The sequence below is a fragment of the Neolamprologus brichardi genome, chromosome 16 (genome assembly GCF_056152115.1).
Source record: "Neolamprologus brichardi isolate AB-2024 chromosome 16, ASM5615211v1, whole genome shotgun sequence".
NCBI lineage: Eukaryota > Metazoa > Chordata > Actinopteri > Cichliformes > Cichlidae > Neolamprologus > Neolamprologus brichardi.
The window spans coordinates 9,305,400-9,322,638 of record NC_142119.1 but is presented as its reverse complement, the minus strand read 5'-3'; the positions used below and the strand labels follow the sequence as shown (position 1 = coordinate 9,322,638).

The 17,239-nt window shown below is 40.0% G+C and overlaps 2 protein-coding genes across 3 annotated transcripts in view; both read right to left on the bottom strand.

The window, feature by feature from the left end:
* tbx15 (T-box transcription factor 15) overlaps positions 1-2,313 on the bottom strand; it is a 39,345-nt gene extending 37,032 nt beyond the window's left edge. Inside the window, exon 1 of the mRNA XM_006793595.3 lies at positions 2,289-2,313. The gene's annotated coding sequence lies outside the window, so the exon portion shown is untranslated. The remainder of the gene's footprint in view (positions 1-2,288) is intronic.
* A 3,091-nt stretch (positions 2,314-5,404) lies between these two features.
* The window catches only part of wars2 (tryptophanyl tRNA synthetase 2, mitochondrial), a 28,894-nt gene continuing 17,059 nt past the window's right edge, over positions 5,405-17,239 (bottom strand). For both annotated transcript variants that reach the window (XM_006793597.3, XM_035909070.2), the window contains exons 2-6: positions 16,940-17,200; positions 14,331-14,411; positions 11,853-11,935; positions 9,401-9,519; positions 5,405-6,174 (exon numbers count right to left, since the gene is read on the bottom strand). In XM_006793597.3, the coding sequence (XP_006793660.2) occupies positions 5,726-6,174; positions 9,401-9,519; positions 11,853-11,935; positions 14,331-14,411; positions 16,940-17,200 (993 nt within the window). In that variant the 3' untranslated portion in view covers positions 5,405-5,725. The remainder of the gene's footprint in view (positions 6,175-9,400; positions 9,520-11,852; positions 11,936-14,330; positions 14,412-16,939; positions 17,201-17,239) is intronic.

The following is a 17,239-nucleotide window of genomic DNA, read 5'->3' as shown; positions in this document are numbered from 1 at the left end:
TTTATGGTAATATGCGCGCAAAACGTTTGAGGACATATTTGAACTAATTACTTAGATAAAAGAGGAATACGTACTTCTGTGTTAGAATATTATAACAAACTGTGGCAGTCTGTGTGACTCTATATCACGGGTTCTTTTTATTTATTCTTGATGTTTTGTAAAAGAAAGAAGAAAAATGTTTGTGCGTAAAATTCTTCCAAAAGTAAACAAGTAAATATTGTGTGCGCACTGGTGTGGGGTGGGGGACGTTGAATCCCCCGTGGGAGGAAACTCGTTAAACACTAAAACCAACTGTTTGCCATTTAGATCCCAATTATAGCCCTGATGGCATCTCATTCACCAAAAAGTGAAGCAAGCGACGGAGATCTTTTTTATCCTTTAGAAACTTGGAACGAGCAATTCATGCGTTTGTTTTATCTCAACTGGATTACTGCAGTTCACTATATGTGGGTGTCAGTCAGTCCAGCTTCGCCCGGCTCCAACTTGTACAGAATGCTGCAGCTCGCCTTTTGACTCGTGTGAAGAAACACCAGCATATTACTCCGGTGCTTGCTTCCCTTCATTGGCTTCCAGTGCGTTTTAGAATTAAATTCAAAATCTTACTTTTGACTTATAAAGTGCTAAATGGCCAGGCACCGGACTATTTGTCTGACCTATTGCAGCTTTATACGCCCTCTAGAGCCCTTCGATCAAGCGATCACCTGCTCCTTACCTTACATAAGTCTAGGATGGTTCATAAAGGAGATCGGGCATTTGCGGTTGTGGCACCGAAAATGTGGAATGATCTACCTCTCCACATTAGAAAGGCCCCAACTGTTACTCTTTTTTAAATCGCATCTTAAAACATATTTTTTTATTCTGGCTTTCGAAACTGTATGAGAGTTACCAATTCTTTTATCCTAATTTTCTTTTAATTTTCTTACCTGTTGTTGTTGTTAATGTCAAATTGTTATTTTGGTCAACTCCCTGTTGTTATTAAATGTGTTTTATAAATAAATAAATGAAATTAAATGAGTGGGCAGTATTAATAAATCCGTTTCCTTAAAAAAATCTTTTCCCTTTTAGATTCCTTTAGTAATCGGAGTTAGGGTATACCACGTCGACCACAGTGAGGTTTTCGATGAAATCCTGCGTGACCCCGCGAGATCGACACGTGGAGGGTGGTGGGCGGAAACGGTCAAACGTGCAGTTAATATTCAATTAGTAAAAGAAGGGTTTGACCCCGCCTGACCTCGAGGGACGAAGAGAGCAATGGGGCGTGCAATCTGACAGCAACTCTCGGATTCTGTAAGCACCTTCTGCCTGAGCTGTAAAATTCCCCCCGACTCTCTCTCTCACACACACACACACACACACTCACACACACACGAAGGACTTTTTTTTGCAGATTTTTTTATTTAATTTTTTTCCCTTTTTTGTCCAAAGAGTGATCATCTGCCAAAAATTGACTGCGAATTTTATTGTTTTTTCTTTATGTGAAATGTATTTGCTTATGTTGGTACATAGTCAATATTATTATTGTTATATGTAAAATAAAGAAAGACAAGTACATGTATGACTCTGTGTTACTGTACCTATATTAGAAACAATCCAGTCATTTTTGGATACTTAATAAAATATCTTTAAAGAACTATTATGGTATAAGTGTCGCAATTTCTGCTGCACTTTTGGCCAGATCACTCTAAAGAAATCCTTTGTTAATGTCAGCGACGCTCCTTTGCCTGGATCACGGAGGATCTATAAAAAGGTATTTTACCAAAAGCGATTTCAGTTTCTGCCCTCTAACTGAAATGTCGTTTCTGGCTTAAAATTAATCTATATCATTAATGACATAGGTTTGACAAGTTTTTGTTTTTAATAATGAAAATCAGTTTTTGGCACGATCCGGATGCCCTGCACAACCCCAGAGGGAATTATGTCCCGGAAACCTTCCGTTTTTAAGGCGAATATATGCAAACCATTGCACTCTGGATAAACTACATGACGAAATCACCCAGTAGTTAATTTTGGTGATTGTCTTTGGCAGAGCTAAAGACTTGAAGCTGAAGATGCTCAAGTGCGCGTGCGTGCGTGCGCGCGTACACACAAGTCGGTCAGCTACAAGTCATGATATACATATATATAAAAAATAACATATTTTCGCATAGCTGACTAGAACCTTTCCAAATATGGATATTTTCATACAGGACCCTAATGCAAAATTTATACGGATTGTGAAGTAGCCGGACTGTGAAATTACTAAATAATTATAAAGTCAAACTGCGCATCATAATAAACCAAAGCGTTACCTTCATCTGGGTGCAGGTCATAATGCTGTTCCGACGTGTATCAGTGAGGACATTTAACTCACAGACATTTTAATCCACCACTTCTACCGCTCACTAGTATGTAACGTCATTTTGTCAGGGGCGGAGGGGGGGTGTAACTTATTTAAGACAATTCCAAAAATGACACAATTAGCACCAAGTGTTTAAACCTTTATTTATTTGCGAGGTCTGCCTTTTTCGACCCCCAGCACCTCTAGGTCCCACGGCCTTGGCCTTTAGTGTATTTTGATAAAGATATAGAGGTCATAATTAAAACTGGACACTAGTTGAAAATTTAAAAAAGTTCGGGGGCTCATTTACAGTAATGTTCAATTTTAAAAGTCCATAATCTGAATGTATCTGGTGAAGCGAAATACTTTCTCAGTGTGATGCTAATGCCGATTACATAAGGTGGGGGGGGGGGGGGGGGGGGGGCAGCTCGGGAGGTAAAGAAGGTCATCTACTAATAATCAGAGGCTTGGTGGATATTTGGCATACAGTCTGCATGTCAAATATTAACCCCAAACAGCTCTTCGATGCATCCAACGGAGTATGATTTTTAGATATAAAGCACTTATGAATGGCAAAAACATAGCCTGAGTGAACGAGGCTATGTGAATAGGGAATGTATATATAGTGAATGGAGCCGTGTGTGTTATTATTGTTTCATACCTTCATAGATAAAATACTTTAATCAGCAGCTAAATAAAATTCATAGCATCGGGACAAATTCTCTGTTCTGTTTTTAAATTTAAAAATGTTTTTAAAATAATTTGAAGCCTTTACAGAAGAGGCGGTGATCAGCAGAAAGTCAAAAAAGACAATTGTAGTCGCTAGCGCGCGCACGCACATGCGTAGACGCACATTTGGACTCTCACACTTTATCCTCTCTTCCAACAATTAGCCCAAAGCTCCAATAGCTCTCTATCTGCCTCTCTCAGATACACGCTTTTAAACTTTATGTTGAACAGCGCATGCGTATATCCAAATTTTCATCAAATTAGAATCAAAACGTGTAACATTAAGCCTGCATGCTAAATTAATTGCCGTCGCGTTGGGTAAAAGCGCAAGAGAAACAGTGTCACGTGTTTTATTTGGTAATTAATCACGTGTCAGCACACAACCCTGAGCAACATATTCAATTTAGGGGGGCAATAATGTCCGAGGTTTAAGGTTTACCAGCTTCCTCTTTTGCTCACTGCGTGGGCACCCTGTTAGGTCAACATCAGTAAAAATGTCTCGTTTTTTTTATATTCTTCAGGTCTGTGGCTGTTTCCACGCGACACGTGGATCCCGGTCGATTTACGGTGATTTCTTCAAGAAAGAAAGACAGAAAGGCGCATTTATTACGACTCTGTTGAAGTTTTTACCCCCCACGCATAAAACGGGTGAGCTGCTGTGTCGCCTTCACATTGAAACGCACTACTTATTACAGCGCAACTATATCACTGCTGCCGTGTCTTCTGAAACAGAAACAGGTATTTGTCACAGTGCTGCGGTCCCAGCAGGTCGCTGCGATTTACAGCCCGTTCCTCTGTGTAAATGCAGCCTATATATTTTTATTTATATTCCATCAGCTCCTTATGCCAACATGAGGAGGGGGGGGAGACGGACAGCAAAAGGGAAGTAAACCATGCAGGGATGTGGTCTGTTCCCAGGTAAACACCGGGATGGAAAAACGACAGCGCAGTCCAGCTTCATAATGTGCGTGTTTGTGCAGGCCCCGGGGATGCCCCTGCAGAAGAACAGGAAGCTGATTACAGAGAGTAGAACATAAAATAAAATAGTGGGTATAATGTAGGAAGAAGGAATAATAACAGCGGGAGTGAGCAGAATTGATGAAATAACCACTCGTAGACGGAATAGAAAACAGGAAAGAGGAGAAATAAAAGCAGAGGGAACACGGGAACGAAAACATAGAAGAAAGAAAAGAAGGGAGAGACGTGGGGCGAAAATGAGCATGTTTAAAGTCACTGCTCCTACTGAAATATTCAAGTTACATCTCACTCCCGTGCTGAAGTATTACAGGACTATAACGGTTCCTCCTATTGGACAGCCTCGTTAACAGTAAACTGGATAAATGCGTTTAATGGACCGCGTGTAAAACCTGAGTGACTAACTCAGTGTTTGTTTGTGGAAGCAGACACTTAAGTGCAGAAAAGAAATAAATAAATGAATAAAGGGACTTCAAACAAGTGTGTGTGCGTGGGGAATGTGTAATTACGTGCACGTTACATGTGGCTGCTAATCAAAAAGGAATGTTACAATAGATTCATTCATTTTGTTCAATCACATTGTGCGTGTGTGTTTCAAGATGCAAACAACTGTCAATAAGACACCCAGGGTAAAAGAACAAACAACGGCTGAGCTGCAAATGTTTAAATGATACTGACAAATATATTTACATTTCAAAAATCTTTCTGCTTTCAGCTTTTTTCTCCCAACTAAACACAGAACTTTTCAAAGTCAGGAAGCAGGACCTCTTCCTCTTGTTCCCGCTGAACTTGGAAAAAACTGGATTTAAATAGTTCACTGCTCATAAACGATCTACAGAACACTAAGCTGCACTCGCAGATTCCACTGGAACTTTTAAAGAGTTGCATTTGTTTGTCTGCAGCTACTCTTCCACATGTTGAATCTAGAATGGATCCTTTTATTATGTCGCTGTTTATTTTTTAAGTATTTAATCCTGCAGCTTTAACCTCCTAAGCCTCGAACTCTTCCACGGCATGCATTTTTTATTTATCTTTGATATTTGGTCACATTGGGGCCCGATGAATGTAAAAACAAAGAATTACCAGATTTTTTTTTTTACCTTATTTTTGTTTTTATGAAAAATCAGAGCCACATATGAGGATATCCGTTTAAAATTTTGATAGAACAGTAGCAGCATAATGTCCTCGTAAGTGGATATCAGGCCCTTGTAGAGCAAAATTGAGTATTTTGGTCTAAATAACCCAAAATGTGATGTCCACATATGTGGACGGCAGGTCCTAGGAGGTGAATTGTGAAAGCACACTTGGCTCACTTTTGTCAGTGAAGACGGTTTAAATGAGAAGCATTTATCACAACTTTTAAATCTTTATTTGGACACGCTCGAAACAAGAAGATAAAATGTTCTAAAAAAAAAAATAAATAATGATAAAAATAAAACGATGGCTTGTGAGGAAACCCATACAGCCTGAATCAGAAGGCCAATAAACAGGCTGCGAATGATTATGTAAAACATGAGCAAAAGCAAATAAGATGCAACAACTGCATCGAAAGACGAGCTTCCACTTTGATTTCACTAAGGACAAAATAAGAAGTCACCCTTGTAAAGTCAGACCAGTATCACTCTGTAGCTGAGTCTTTTTCCACCAGCAGCAGTAATTTACTGAGAGGCTCACAGTATAAATGTGGGGTCATTTTCTTGTCTCTCAGCAGAAGCCCACTCTCCGTCGGACCTCTGCGAGCACAGGTGCAGCAAGTTCCCGCGCCCTGCACGTCCCCTGAGCCAGCACTCGCTCCAGGTGAGCCCGGTCCGACCTCAGCCTCTCGATTTCCTCTCTGATGGGCGTCAACCTCTGGATCACAGCCTCGCTTACAAGCTTCTTGTAGGCTCCGGTGTCCAATCCTCTCGCCTGAGACACAGCCTCCTGCACGCTTATCATCGCCACGGCAGCGTGAATGTTTACCAGGTTGGAAACACCAGGACGTGTCTCCGGGTCAAAGGCAACTTCAGAGGTGAAGTCTGTGACGGCTCGTCGGATCTTGAGGGCGATGTCGTCAGGAGTGTCTGTGACGGAAATGGTTGCCATCGTTTGGGGGTCTGACTTGGACATTTTGGCCGAGGCGTCGCGGAGAGATTTGACTTTTCGTGTTGAGCCTGCAGAGAGAAATGAGAGGGATCAGGAAAACCTCTCAGTGTAATAAACACTTTTATTTCTAAATGAGACGTGTAAGAGTGGAGGAATTTGGCAAAATTCAAAATTATTAGGTCAAGAAATTTATGTTCTGATTAAATCAGGAAGCATTTGCTTTCTATTATGTTTGAGGCAACGCTGAGCATCACCGGTCCCAGAGGAAGACAAGAAGCACCAAAGTGCAAACGTCCACCAAAGCAGCTCAATCTTTGGGCAGTATTTACTTTTAAGGGAATTTATAATCTATCTACTCATATATAGAATCTTTTTGTCATCTTTTAAACACACTTTTAATTGAAGAATCATAATTTCAAAGTCATGAGGATTTTTCTCATTGTTTAATGAAGAAATCATTAAGTGGACCCTGGTGGATGAGAGCCAAATTTTAATGGATTGTTAGTACGACCCCTCTCTACACCCCTACAACGTTTCACAAGAATTCATTCAAAACTTTTCAACCAATCATGTTTACAGACACAATAATATGCATGCAGACACTACCAAAAAACATAACCTCCAAGGAATACGGGTAAAGGTTTGCCTTCAAAACAACAAAATATATATATTATATATATATATAGGGAGAAAAAACACAAATACATATTTACTAAAGCCTGACTCTGATTTCTTTTCCTTTGTTTGGAAATACTGGTGAGTACCAAAAAGAATATTTTGACTTCAAAGTGCTTTAATTCCACAGCGGTTCACCAGTAAAGATCCAAACACGTGAGAAATCTATTGCTTTAAAAATAACGCCTTTTGAGATTTGTTTGTACTAAATCTACACCGAGACAAAAGGTGGACGCAGAAGCCTGAGCAGTGTCGGCACATTCTCGTCTCAGGCTGGTTTAACCTTAACAGCCTCTGCTAATCAAACTGTAGGTCAGCCAAACGATGAAAAACCAAGTCAAAAAAAGGCCCGAGTGCAGATTTCAGTCCAAGCTTACAGCTAAAAGCAATGTAAGCGAGCCCCAGCCTTTTGAGAGAATCTGACTTTGTTTCTTCTTTATTTTTTTAAATGGTCAAAAAGGCGTTTCAGTCAGGCCACTTTAAATATGACTTAAACATCTAATTATTAAAATATCTGCATTTTGGGGAGATTTCAGGTGCTAGGTGTAATTTTTCATTTATTCCTCTGTTCAGATGGCTGAAATAGGATTGCCTGACACATTTGTGGGTGCTTGTAAAAATATCCCGGTGTGAAACAGACGTATGCGAGTGTGAAGTGATCAGCAGACGACGGGAGCCGGTATTTCCCTTCATTCTTTCTTTCACTCTTAAAATCATCCCCAGCTCCAGTTCTTTGTTTGGTCCTGTACAAGCAGGCCACATGTGGGCTGTTCATCAACGCCACAATGTCTTTATCTCAAGCAAATTAAAATACTCTGGTTCATTTCAAAGGAAAGACCACTGACTGCCAACTCTGCTATGCCAAAGACAAGAAACGAGGGTGGGGTCCACCGGTATGAGCTATATACTGCCGACTGATTACACGCAAGAGTGCATACACACTCGGACACACACATATACGCATACACGCATCTCTAAACTCATCTTGATGATATGCACTCCAAATCTACCTCCCTAATTATTATATAAGAGGAAGACAATATTTCTTTAATCAAAGCTCTAATGCACACATGACTGACTCCATCCCGTGCGTCCACCATACCGCTAATCATGAGGAATGAAAGTAGGAGGAGGGTGGGATCTTTCAAAATGTTGGCCTCGTGTATAAAAACATTTGGTTGGTACATTTTGGGAAACGTTTCAAAAGAAAATATTAATAATAACGGCGTCATATTGTATTTCAAATCTTGTCAGTTTTAATCCCCTGAACCTCGCTCTAATTTCTGATTGGCTGCCGTGCAGTTGGTGGTTTTTAGCTTTAGCTAAACAGCACGTCCCACTCCGACTTAGTTTACAAAACATGGAAAAGGCGAGATATCTTTGAATGAATTTTAAAACATCAGTGTTTCCCCAACACTGCAGAGGAATGCAGACATGAAGCAGAAGTTTAATTGGTTACTTTAAAGATGCACTAAAAACACTGGGAAAAAAGTTTAGCGTAGCTTTGTGCTACTTTGCTCGGCGCTGCTGGGCAGCCAGTGATGAAGATACATTATGACTCAGATATTTACACAAACAACATCAGGGTTTGATGCTAAAAATGACTTCAGTGGTATTCAGTGGTAAATCTCTTTGAAGCAAAACACAAAGGGTCCATTCAAACGTTGGGACTTTGTTTAACACGAGCGGCCAGAGACGGCACACATCCTCCGAGGCTGAAAATTGGATTTGGATTAGTTCCTGATTTTTTTTGTTGTTGTTGATAAAACCGAGACACTTTCTCCCAGTCTTCTCATTTCAATGTGATATCTATTTATGCAGATAAACAAAAAACAACCAAAAAAAGAAGTAAGGTCACAATGAGGAAACCCTGTCTGTTCATGTTAATCCTCCAGGAAGATTAAACCAGCCATGACCGTCTTTTAGGGAAGGCTTTAGGCCCAGAAGCATCTTACTACCCACTTTTCTTCAGCTATTTAAGTGAAGTTTCATTTTCCAGTTTTGCTCTTTATATGATGCAAAATACACTTCCAAAGATTCCTGGCTCTAGATCAGGAACAACAAAAAAATAATAAAATAAAAAGAGAAATTGAACCAATCAATCGCAAACTTTCCTGACAGAGGAGACAATAATTCCAGGGAAAAAAAAGGACAGAAAGGCAGAAAGAAAGCTTTACTTCTAATGCAGGAAAACAATTGTAGTTTCCAAAAACATTCACTTCACTTATAGCACTCAGCTTATTTCAAGAAGTTAGAAGACTTTATATAAAAAAAATATTTAAGCAGAAAACTTCATAAAGATGGAGATTTAATAAAAATCAACTAAAATCTGCAACCCTTAGCAAATAAAAAAAAAACTTTTTAATAAAATGCAACAAGCACATTTGAAAATATAATGACTTGGTATATACAGGATAAGGCCATCGCACAAGTGAGGCCTCACTTACACAGCTAAAGCCTAAAGAGACTAAAACAGGCGACTTTAATGTCACATGATGACATTCTCTACATAAGAACATAAAGCTGCTGCTACCAGAGAGCTACGTGATTTTAAGAAGCTGACCTTAAAAAGCCTAAATCATGAGTGCATACACACGCCATCATGCCACGTATTCTTACTGAGCAGGGCGCAGGGTTCAGGGAACAGCTCTCCGTAGCGGTTGTTGAAGATGCGAGCAAGATCCTGAGCCAGCTCCAAATGTTGGACCTGATCTTCTCCGACAGGGACGTGAGTGGACCTGAGAGAGATGATTCCACAGCAGCACATTAGAGACGTGATCCGTGCAGCTCTGTGCACGGTGACAGCACGGAGTTTAAATACACAGCGAGACGCAAGGACAAATTGGAGACACTTGGAGTCACTGCAGGAGACTTTTTCAGCATGTGTTTGGCAACTCTGTAACTGGAGGAGGAAGCAGTTCATTAATTTTCTCTTTAGAGATGAGACTCAGTTTATCCACAGGAAATGAGCTTTTGGATATATGGCTGCTGAACCAGAAACAGCTGAAGAGATGCCTTCTAAATGCGAATTTGGAAACACTACGAGACAATAACCCAACCAACTTATCTCACGTGAAAACCCACTGACGCCTCATCAGCAGCTCACAGATCACACACAAAACTCTTCGTCTCAGACAAATTTCCACCAGAAATGTGTGACACTGATATTTATACGAACACGTCAGAGGCAAAGAAATTAGAGATTGCATTTTTTTCCCTACTTTGAGGTTTTATTTGGAGATATCTGCACGTTATATTTCTCTTTCCACCCCCGCGCAGCAGAGGTGAGATATTAAAAATAACACATTTTCACCAGCAGTCTACGTTGCCAGACACGCTGTCCCTGTTACTCGTGATAAATTACAGATCGCACTGTGAACACTTTGCACTGGAATTATTTTCTGCTGGAGAACTGGCCTCTGAGAGCAGGTGGCATGTGCTGTGGATTAAAAGGAACATGGCCTCTGTAATAAAAATAAATAAATAAAAATGAAAAAAAAAAGATGCTGTGGAATTGATTTTCTGTGTTGTGAATAATGAGGGGAAAAAAGTATAAAACTTAGAGGCAGAGATCTCAAAAATAAAACCAAAAGTATCCAAAAATGTTGCTGTTCTTTTGTATTCCGGGTAAACCTCTCTGCTAATTTTTTTATAGCATTTTTTATAGCATATTGTATTTTGTAGGCTTTGTGCAGTCAGGTGATGCCAAACTAGAGCTTGCAAAAATAAATCAAATAATAAAAATATTTAAATTAGGACACTGCTCACGATCAGTTTAAGTTAGTAGGCTCACAGTGTTTGGTATTTGTTATGTGGATTACTGGCTCTGCTCCCTTTTCATTGCAGTTACTGTTTTAATTCACGCATTTCGTTCTTTCTCATGTTAGTGGAGGCGATTTTAGCTTCCAGGTTCACATTTAGCACACATTATTGACTGGAATGGAAAACATGGAAACTTCACTATCTTTGAATAAATGTAAAAACACCAGTGTTGTCCCAACACTGCAGAAGAATGCAAAGATGAAGCAGAAGTTTAACTGGTTAAAGATGCACTAAAAACGCTGGGGAAAAGATTAGCTTAGTTTTTGCTACTTTGCTCGGCGCTGCTGGACAACCAGTGATGAAGATACATAAGGACCCAGGTGTTTACACAAACTACATCAGGGTTTGATGCTAAAAACACAAATCTCTCTGAGGCAAAACACAAAGGGTCCGTTTAAAATTTGGGACTTTGTTTGGGGTTTGTAAACTGCAGTCGTTCTTAAATAGCACTTTTTAATTCTACTTTCTGCATGTCTCACTCACACGCGCATTTATGCAACAACCTTTTACTACATACAAGTGCTTTCTAGCAAACATTCACACACATTCACACTCAGATGAACGCAACGGGAGCAACTCAGCGTTCAGTATCTTGCAGTCTGGAGCAGATTGGAGCAGCCAGGCATCAAACCACCAACGTTCCGATCTGTAGATGACCTGCTCTACCTGCTGATCCACAGCCATCCCGATAAATCATCAGCACCATAAGTAACAATACAAAACTTAACAGTCACAAGAAACTACAACATTAAGAGGAAACTGCTGTTAAAGTAATACCTCAGTGAGAGATACTGTATATTGTCATTTATGGCCCGATACTTAAGCAAGACCTCTGTTGCAGTTCCTTTGTTTGTTTGTTTTGTCCTCCAGCTGCTAGGATAAATGCACTTATGAGCACAGGATGCTCGCACATGTCTGCAAAAGGCTGCAAGCCATGCTTTCAGCAGGGAGGTATCCCATTCATGGTTTCTCAGCTTCATATTCCTCAAGTAAAATAAGGAAGCCTGACAGAAAGCACTGTAACAGTCAGTCGTTACAGGAAGAAGTTGTAAATGATAGGGAAATAATTAGTTATTTAAATTCTTTAACAGAGTTTGGAATATAAAAATCAGAAGGAATGGCTGTTTTTCGAAAAGCCGTGAATGCTTAGGGTACACAGCCTAAGAAATACGAGTTATCTGACTGACACACACACACACACACACACACACACAATATAACTTGTACGCTACTTGAATGGAAATCTCACTTGTAGAGAAGAATATCAGCAGCCTGGAGGACGGGATATGTGTAGAGACCAACGCTGCCTTCGTTCTTCACTTTGCTCTTCATCTGGAGGAAAAGACAGAGGGAAGGAAGTTGAAGCAGACAAAGAACAACGATGAGGCAGAAACACTAAAAGCAACCAGAAATAGAGCCAGACAGGAGAAAGATGGACTCAAGCTGACTTTTTTCCTTTTTCCCATAAAGAGCCATTTTCACTTTCATGACTCATCGACTGAAACAAACGGGCACGGATGAGTTTGCACGGCATTTTCCACCATTTTTGAAATCAACTCATCTGTTGGGTAAACGAAAGGCGTTTTCTAAAGAGCAACAGAGAACAAGAACAGAGAGACGTGAGATCTGTTGATCCTCGCTCGTCGTGTATTAAAACTGCACCCAGGTGGGGGGAGTGGGGGGGGGGGGGGGGGGGGGGGAATTATATGAATTAAAAATGTGGCAAATGCTGCAGAGAAACAAAATAAAAACGCACAGACATGATGAAACTTAAGAGAAAAAAGAGGAATTAATTTAATTTCTAAGTGTTCGACTGAAGGTAAGAACTGATATGGTGGGATTTATGTTTGAAATATTACTTCAGTTACAAAAATCTGGATTTTTTTTGTGCTTAAGTTGTGTCACAATTTTGAGTAGATTTACATTTATTGCCAATTAAATTCAAATGTTTCCACTGCATCTACTTGCAGTCTATAAGAGTACAACAATTTAAAGCATTTAGTCACTCAATGTTTACATGTATTTCCTCCGAATGCCAGGAAGTGATTTATAAAACACTCACAATCTATAACATCCAGAAACAGTAGCAGCAAACTGGGGACATAATGAAAAACTTTCAATGCGTGCTACATACAGCTTTTTAACTTTTGCATTGAACAGCAAAGGAAGTTATAACACCAAGAAAAGGTTCATTTAAAAAATAAAATGTTTTTTTATTGGTGAATAAACTTTTTTTTATTCCAGTTTCACATGAACTAAAGAAAAAGGATCTATTTCTACATGGTAATTATTTAAGATTCTCTGCGTTATGTGTAATAACATAGTTATAACACACTAACCAATGTAGCCATTAGGGCAAATAGCTATAACATTACAAACTCCTTTTGGAGCTTTTATAATTATAACTGTGTTGTTTGTTTTTATTTATCATTATTAATTAACTGAAAATACGCCCTTGCAAATTAACTATTTTTGCTTTAAAAGATATTGTAGATATTGTATAAATATATACAGAAGTTATATCTCCGAGTCATCGCTTTGCCAGAAACTTCCAGTTTGTATTAGTGTATGTGTGTGCCTGTATGTCCTTTACATGCTGGCTGTGCATAGCTCCCGAGTCTCTAAAATCAGACTGACCAGGTTACAACTCTGGCTCTCCGTCTGTCACTGATGTGTAAAGAGCTGCAGATGTTTGTCTGTTTGACCGATAGCAGTGCTAGCATACACACCCACACACAGAGAGCAGAGAGGCAATGCAAAATCCAACCGAGAAGCCCTTTTCCTGCATTGTGCGGGGTTGTGGTTGCGTTTAATTGTGTTCAGAAGCGTAGCGTGAAACTATCAGAAAATGTTTTATTATTTTCTTCTCACCGACGCTCTTCTGTCATCATTCACAAGCTCGCCCGACCACCGCGGCACTTGCTCCTTCTCAGCCGTTCAACGTTTAAATGTTTGAATGAATTGCTTTTAATTTTGACAGATGCCCGTAGTGACTTGTAAAGCATTACTGCATTTTTAACAGGCCACATTTAAATAAATCAAGCTTGTTTAGCAAAAACAATTTAGCATTTTCTTATTTATCATCACATTTATGTGTCAGTAAATCAATTCAGTTTGCACAGTAAAAGACAAAAGAGACAAGATTATAAAAACATATAAAAATATAATGCATCATAAATATTACTCAGTCCTTAAACAACAATGACATGAATGTCTCATAGTAACAACTTTTCTACATCTCTAAAGGTTCCAATAGGCTTAACTGGTTGATTGCATTTGCATTGTATTTTATTATTTTTTAATCATTCTGAATGTTTTATGAAATTTTGTTGATTGTGGATACATGCAAGCCATCTTTAACATGTAGCTGACCCATTTGCCATATACTTATATGCATATACATACTAAGCAACCACAATGGGGAGGAAGAACTCCCTTTTAACAGGAAGACCATTTAAGAAGGCCCAGGCTCAGAGAAGTACAGATGGGTAGAGAAGGATACATATACAAGTATATTTACCAGCAAGTGATGCGGTTTGGTTTCAGACATAGTTTTCTTTACTCATGTCCACATGCTGGTGCTGTATGAGTGAAATCTGCACCACAGTAATTCTTTTAATTATAATTGTTATTTTAAAATGAGCACTGATACAAACAACAAAAACAAAGACTTGTGCGTGATCATTTTATACGCAAGTGTCTGCTGGAGAAGATCTCAAAGTCTCACCTTCCACTGTGGTAGGTGGCGGAGCCGAGGCATACTGGTGAGACAGCCGAGGATCCAGGAGAGCTCAGCATGCTCGGACACCTGCAGTGACGAGTGGGGAGACATCCAAATGTCATCACACACCTTTCAATCTATCATCAGGCTGCAATATTAATAATATTACCACTACAGATTAATATGGCTGAATCACAAATATCTACGAACTTGTTGGCTCACCAGTCGGTACATTATAAGCTGAAGTCATGAAGAAATTTCTTTACATGAAATCTAACAGAAACCAACACTGTTTGTTACACATGTACAAGAGCCAACCTCCTGCTGCTGTATACATGCAAACTCCCAAGCACGTTGAACTCACTGCACAGCTTAGTCCAGTTAATTAAAGAAGAGAGCCTATAACCTCAGGGAGGCACCAAAGAGATAAACTGAAGAAATAAATTACGCAGGCAGATTAAACAAACACAGACGGATGGATAAAAAGTCATCCACGGGACAGCTGGGGTGGAGGAAAAGGAGGGTAACTCCCTGGCGCCTCTAAGTGGAAGAGAAGAATACTGCCTTTTTACACCTCTGCCTGTCACACAGGTGCACCCACCCTCACCTGTAGGCTTATCAGTTTTTTTTAAATGTGTTTAATAAGTGGGATACTAAAAATAAATACTGGCAGACTAAAGACTGACCCAGCCTAAACTTCATACACCAATGCTGGATTTCTATACCTTTATCGATCATTTATTTTAATAATCCTGGCAGCAAATTAGCTACTGGGAAAAGAACTTTGTATATTTGGAAAGTAGCGCTCTCTCAGAAGCTCATAACTGAAATCTTTTAATTCAAAATCTATCAAAGCTGCCGTAGGGCCAGAGGCAGGGTACACCCTGCACAGCTCGCCAGGCTAACACATACACACAGACAACCGTTCACTCTCAGTGGAGGTAGGTTGGTTATTCAATTAGAGGATTAAGGAAATGGTTTTTACATGTGGACAAATAAACCACAACACAAAGAGGTGAATGTTAATGCAGTGTAGCTGATGCATCTGGTAGCAGTAAATTAACCCGATGTGAAAAAAAAAAAAAAAGCTGTGTCTAACAGCCAGTGTTTGGGGATGCAGGAAATATCCTTGTGCTTCAGCAAATTAAAGTTTATGGACGCTGACTATATTGCCATCCTCTCCGTCTCTTGCAGCTTGAAAAGCATTCTGGGGAGCATGATGTCAACAGCAGACAGCAGGGACATAAAGCAGGATTTCAGGCTAGCATGTAGGGGGCCGGTATGCATTACACACTGCAGACAGACAAGAGATGGGACAGATGTCGATGACAACAAAGAGAGGGCAAGGATATGGTTTGAACAGTGCAATAAAACGCTGATATTTAAAAGGCTTAGTAAAAACACAGCCTCCATTCATGCTGTGTCGTAAGAAAGCCCCGCAACAAGAGATATGCTAATGTTGCGGATCATATCGGCATTAGACTGACAGTAACAGCCATGGCAGCAGCTCCTAAGGCTGCAAAGAAGGGATTTTAGAGAACAGCTAACAGTTGTCCCAACACAGTAAATCCACTTTTCTGCTCAATACTTCTATAAAACTCAGTGGTATTAAAAAGTGAAGTCAATGAATCAGCAGATCCGCAAATCCTCCGAGTTCAGCTCGTCACCAACTCTTTGCATTTTTTCAATTAAGCCCAGTATTTTCTTTGGGCGGCCATCGTATTTTTACATGTGGAGCGGGCGTGTTCAACACGGGGGTCGCCTTGCTGCCAAGTTATGTGGCATGAAGCTAAACAAGAATAAAAATAGGACTCTGTGTTTGCGTGTGTGTGTGTGTGAGGAGTGGGTGGCAAAGAAACACAGATGGACTGAACTATCCACACATACACACGCACCCACCCAACTTAACTTGTGAGTAAGAAAAGAAAAATACACATGTGGTGTCAGGGGAGAAGCAAACAGCTGTTCTGATTTCTCTCTCTCCATCGTCAGTGTGAGCTCAAGCCTAAATTCGGGGATGATGTGCTGAAGTGCTGCAAATGTTGAGACTTGTCGTTATCCTTCTCAGTTTCTTCACGTGGCCTAAAGAAGGACTTAACGGTGGTTTGTGTCAGTTTGTGTTTTTACAGGCTCTGTGAATTGGCTGAGCACACATTGGAGATAAGAATCAGGAGCAAGGAAATAAACATTTTGGGGTCTGTCAGCATGTAGGAAGGTAAATATGAGAGTCGACATCACGAAAATAAACCGTTTTTCTTCTTTGAAAAACCAGCAATGAGAGAAGAAGCTGCCCAGCTTTAAAAAAACAAAACAAAAAAGACAAAAAAGGGCACTTCTTTTCATAAACAAACACTGATGTGCTCTCTACTTGATAACCACATGAAATGTGACAAATAATCTGCAGACATGAGTGTGAAATCTAAATTATATATACATGCAAAGCACATGTTGGGTTGCATTACTTATCACATATAAATAGTACTTTCTCCACCTGTGAGTATTCATTTATAGACAGAAGTGTATATGCATCCAACACACTATGTAGGGAACTACACAACAAAGATAACACATCATATATATTTATAAACGGCATCAATCAAACATGCCCAACTCACCTGAGACTGCTGGAAGAGTATCGCTTTCTCTGGGTTGATACCGCAGGCCAACAAGCTGGCTGCCATGTCCAGTATGTTACTCTTGAGCTGCGTTGGATCCTGGGGCTGGGTGATGGAGTGCAGATCCACAATGCTGTAGAGGACTGAGGGGTACTGGTCCTGCAGGGACACCCAGTTCTCCAGAGCACCCAGGTAATTTCCCAGGTGGGGCACTCCAGTAGGCTGAATCCCTGAGAATACACGGCCACTTCTTGGAGCCTCCTGGGGAAAAAGAAGAAGGAATTTGCTCGAGTTGGCTCT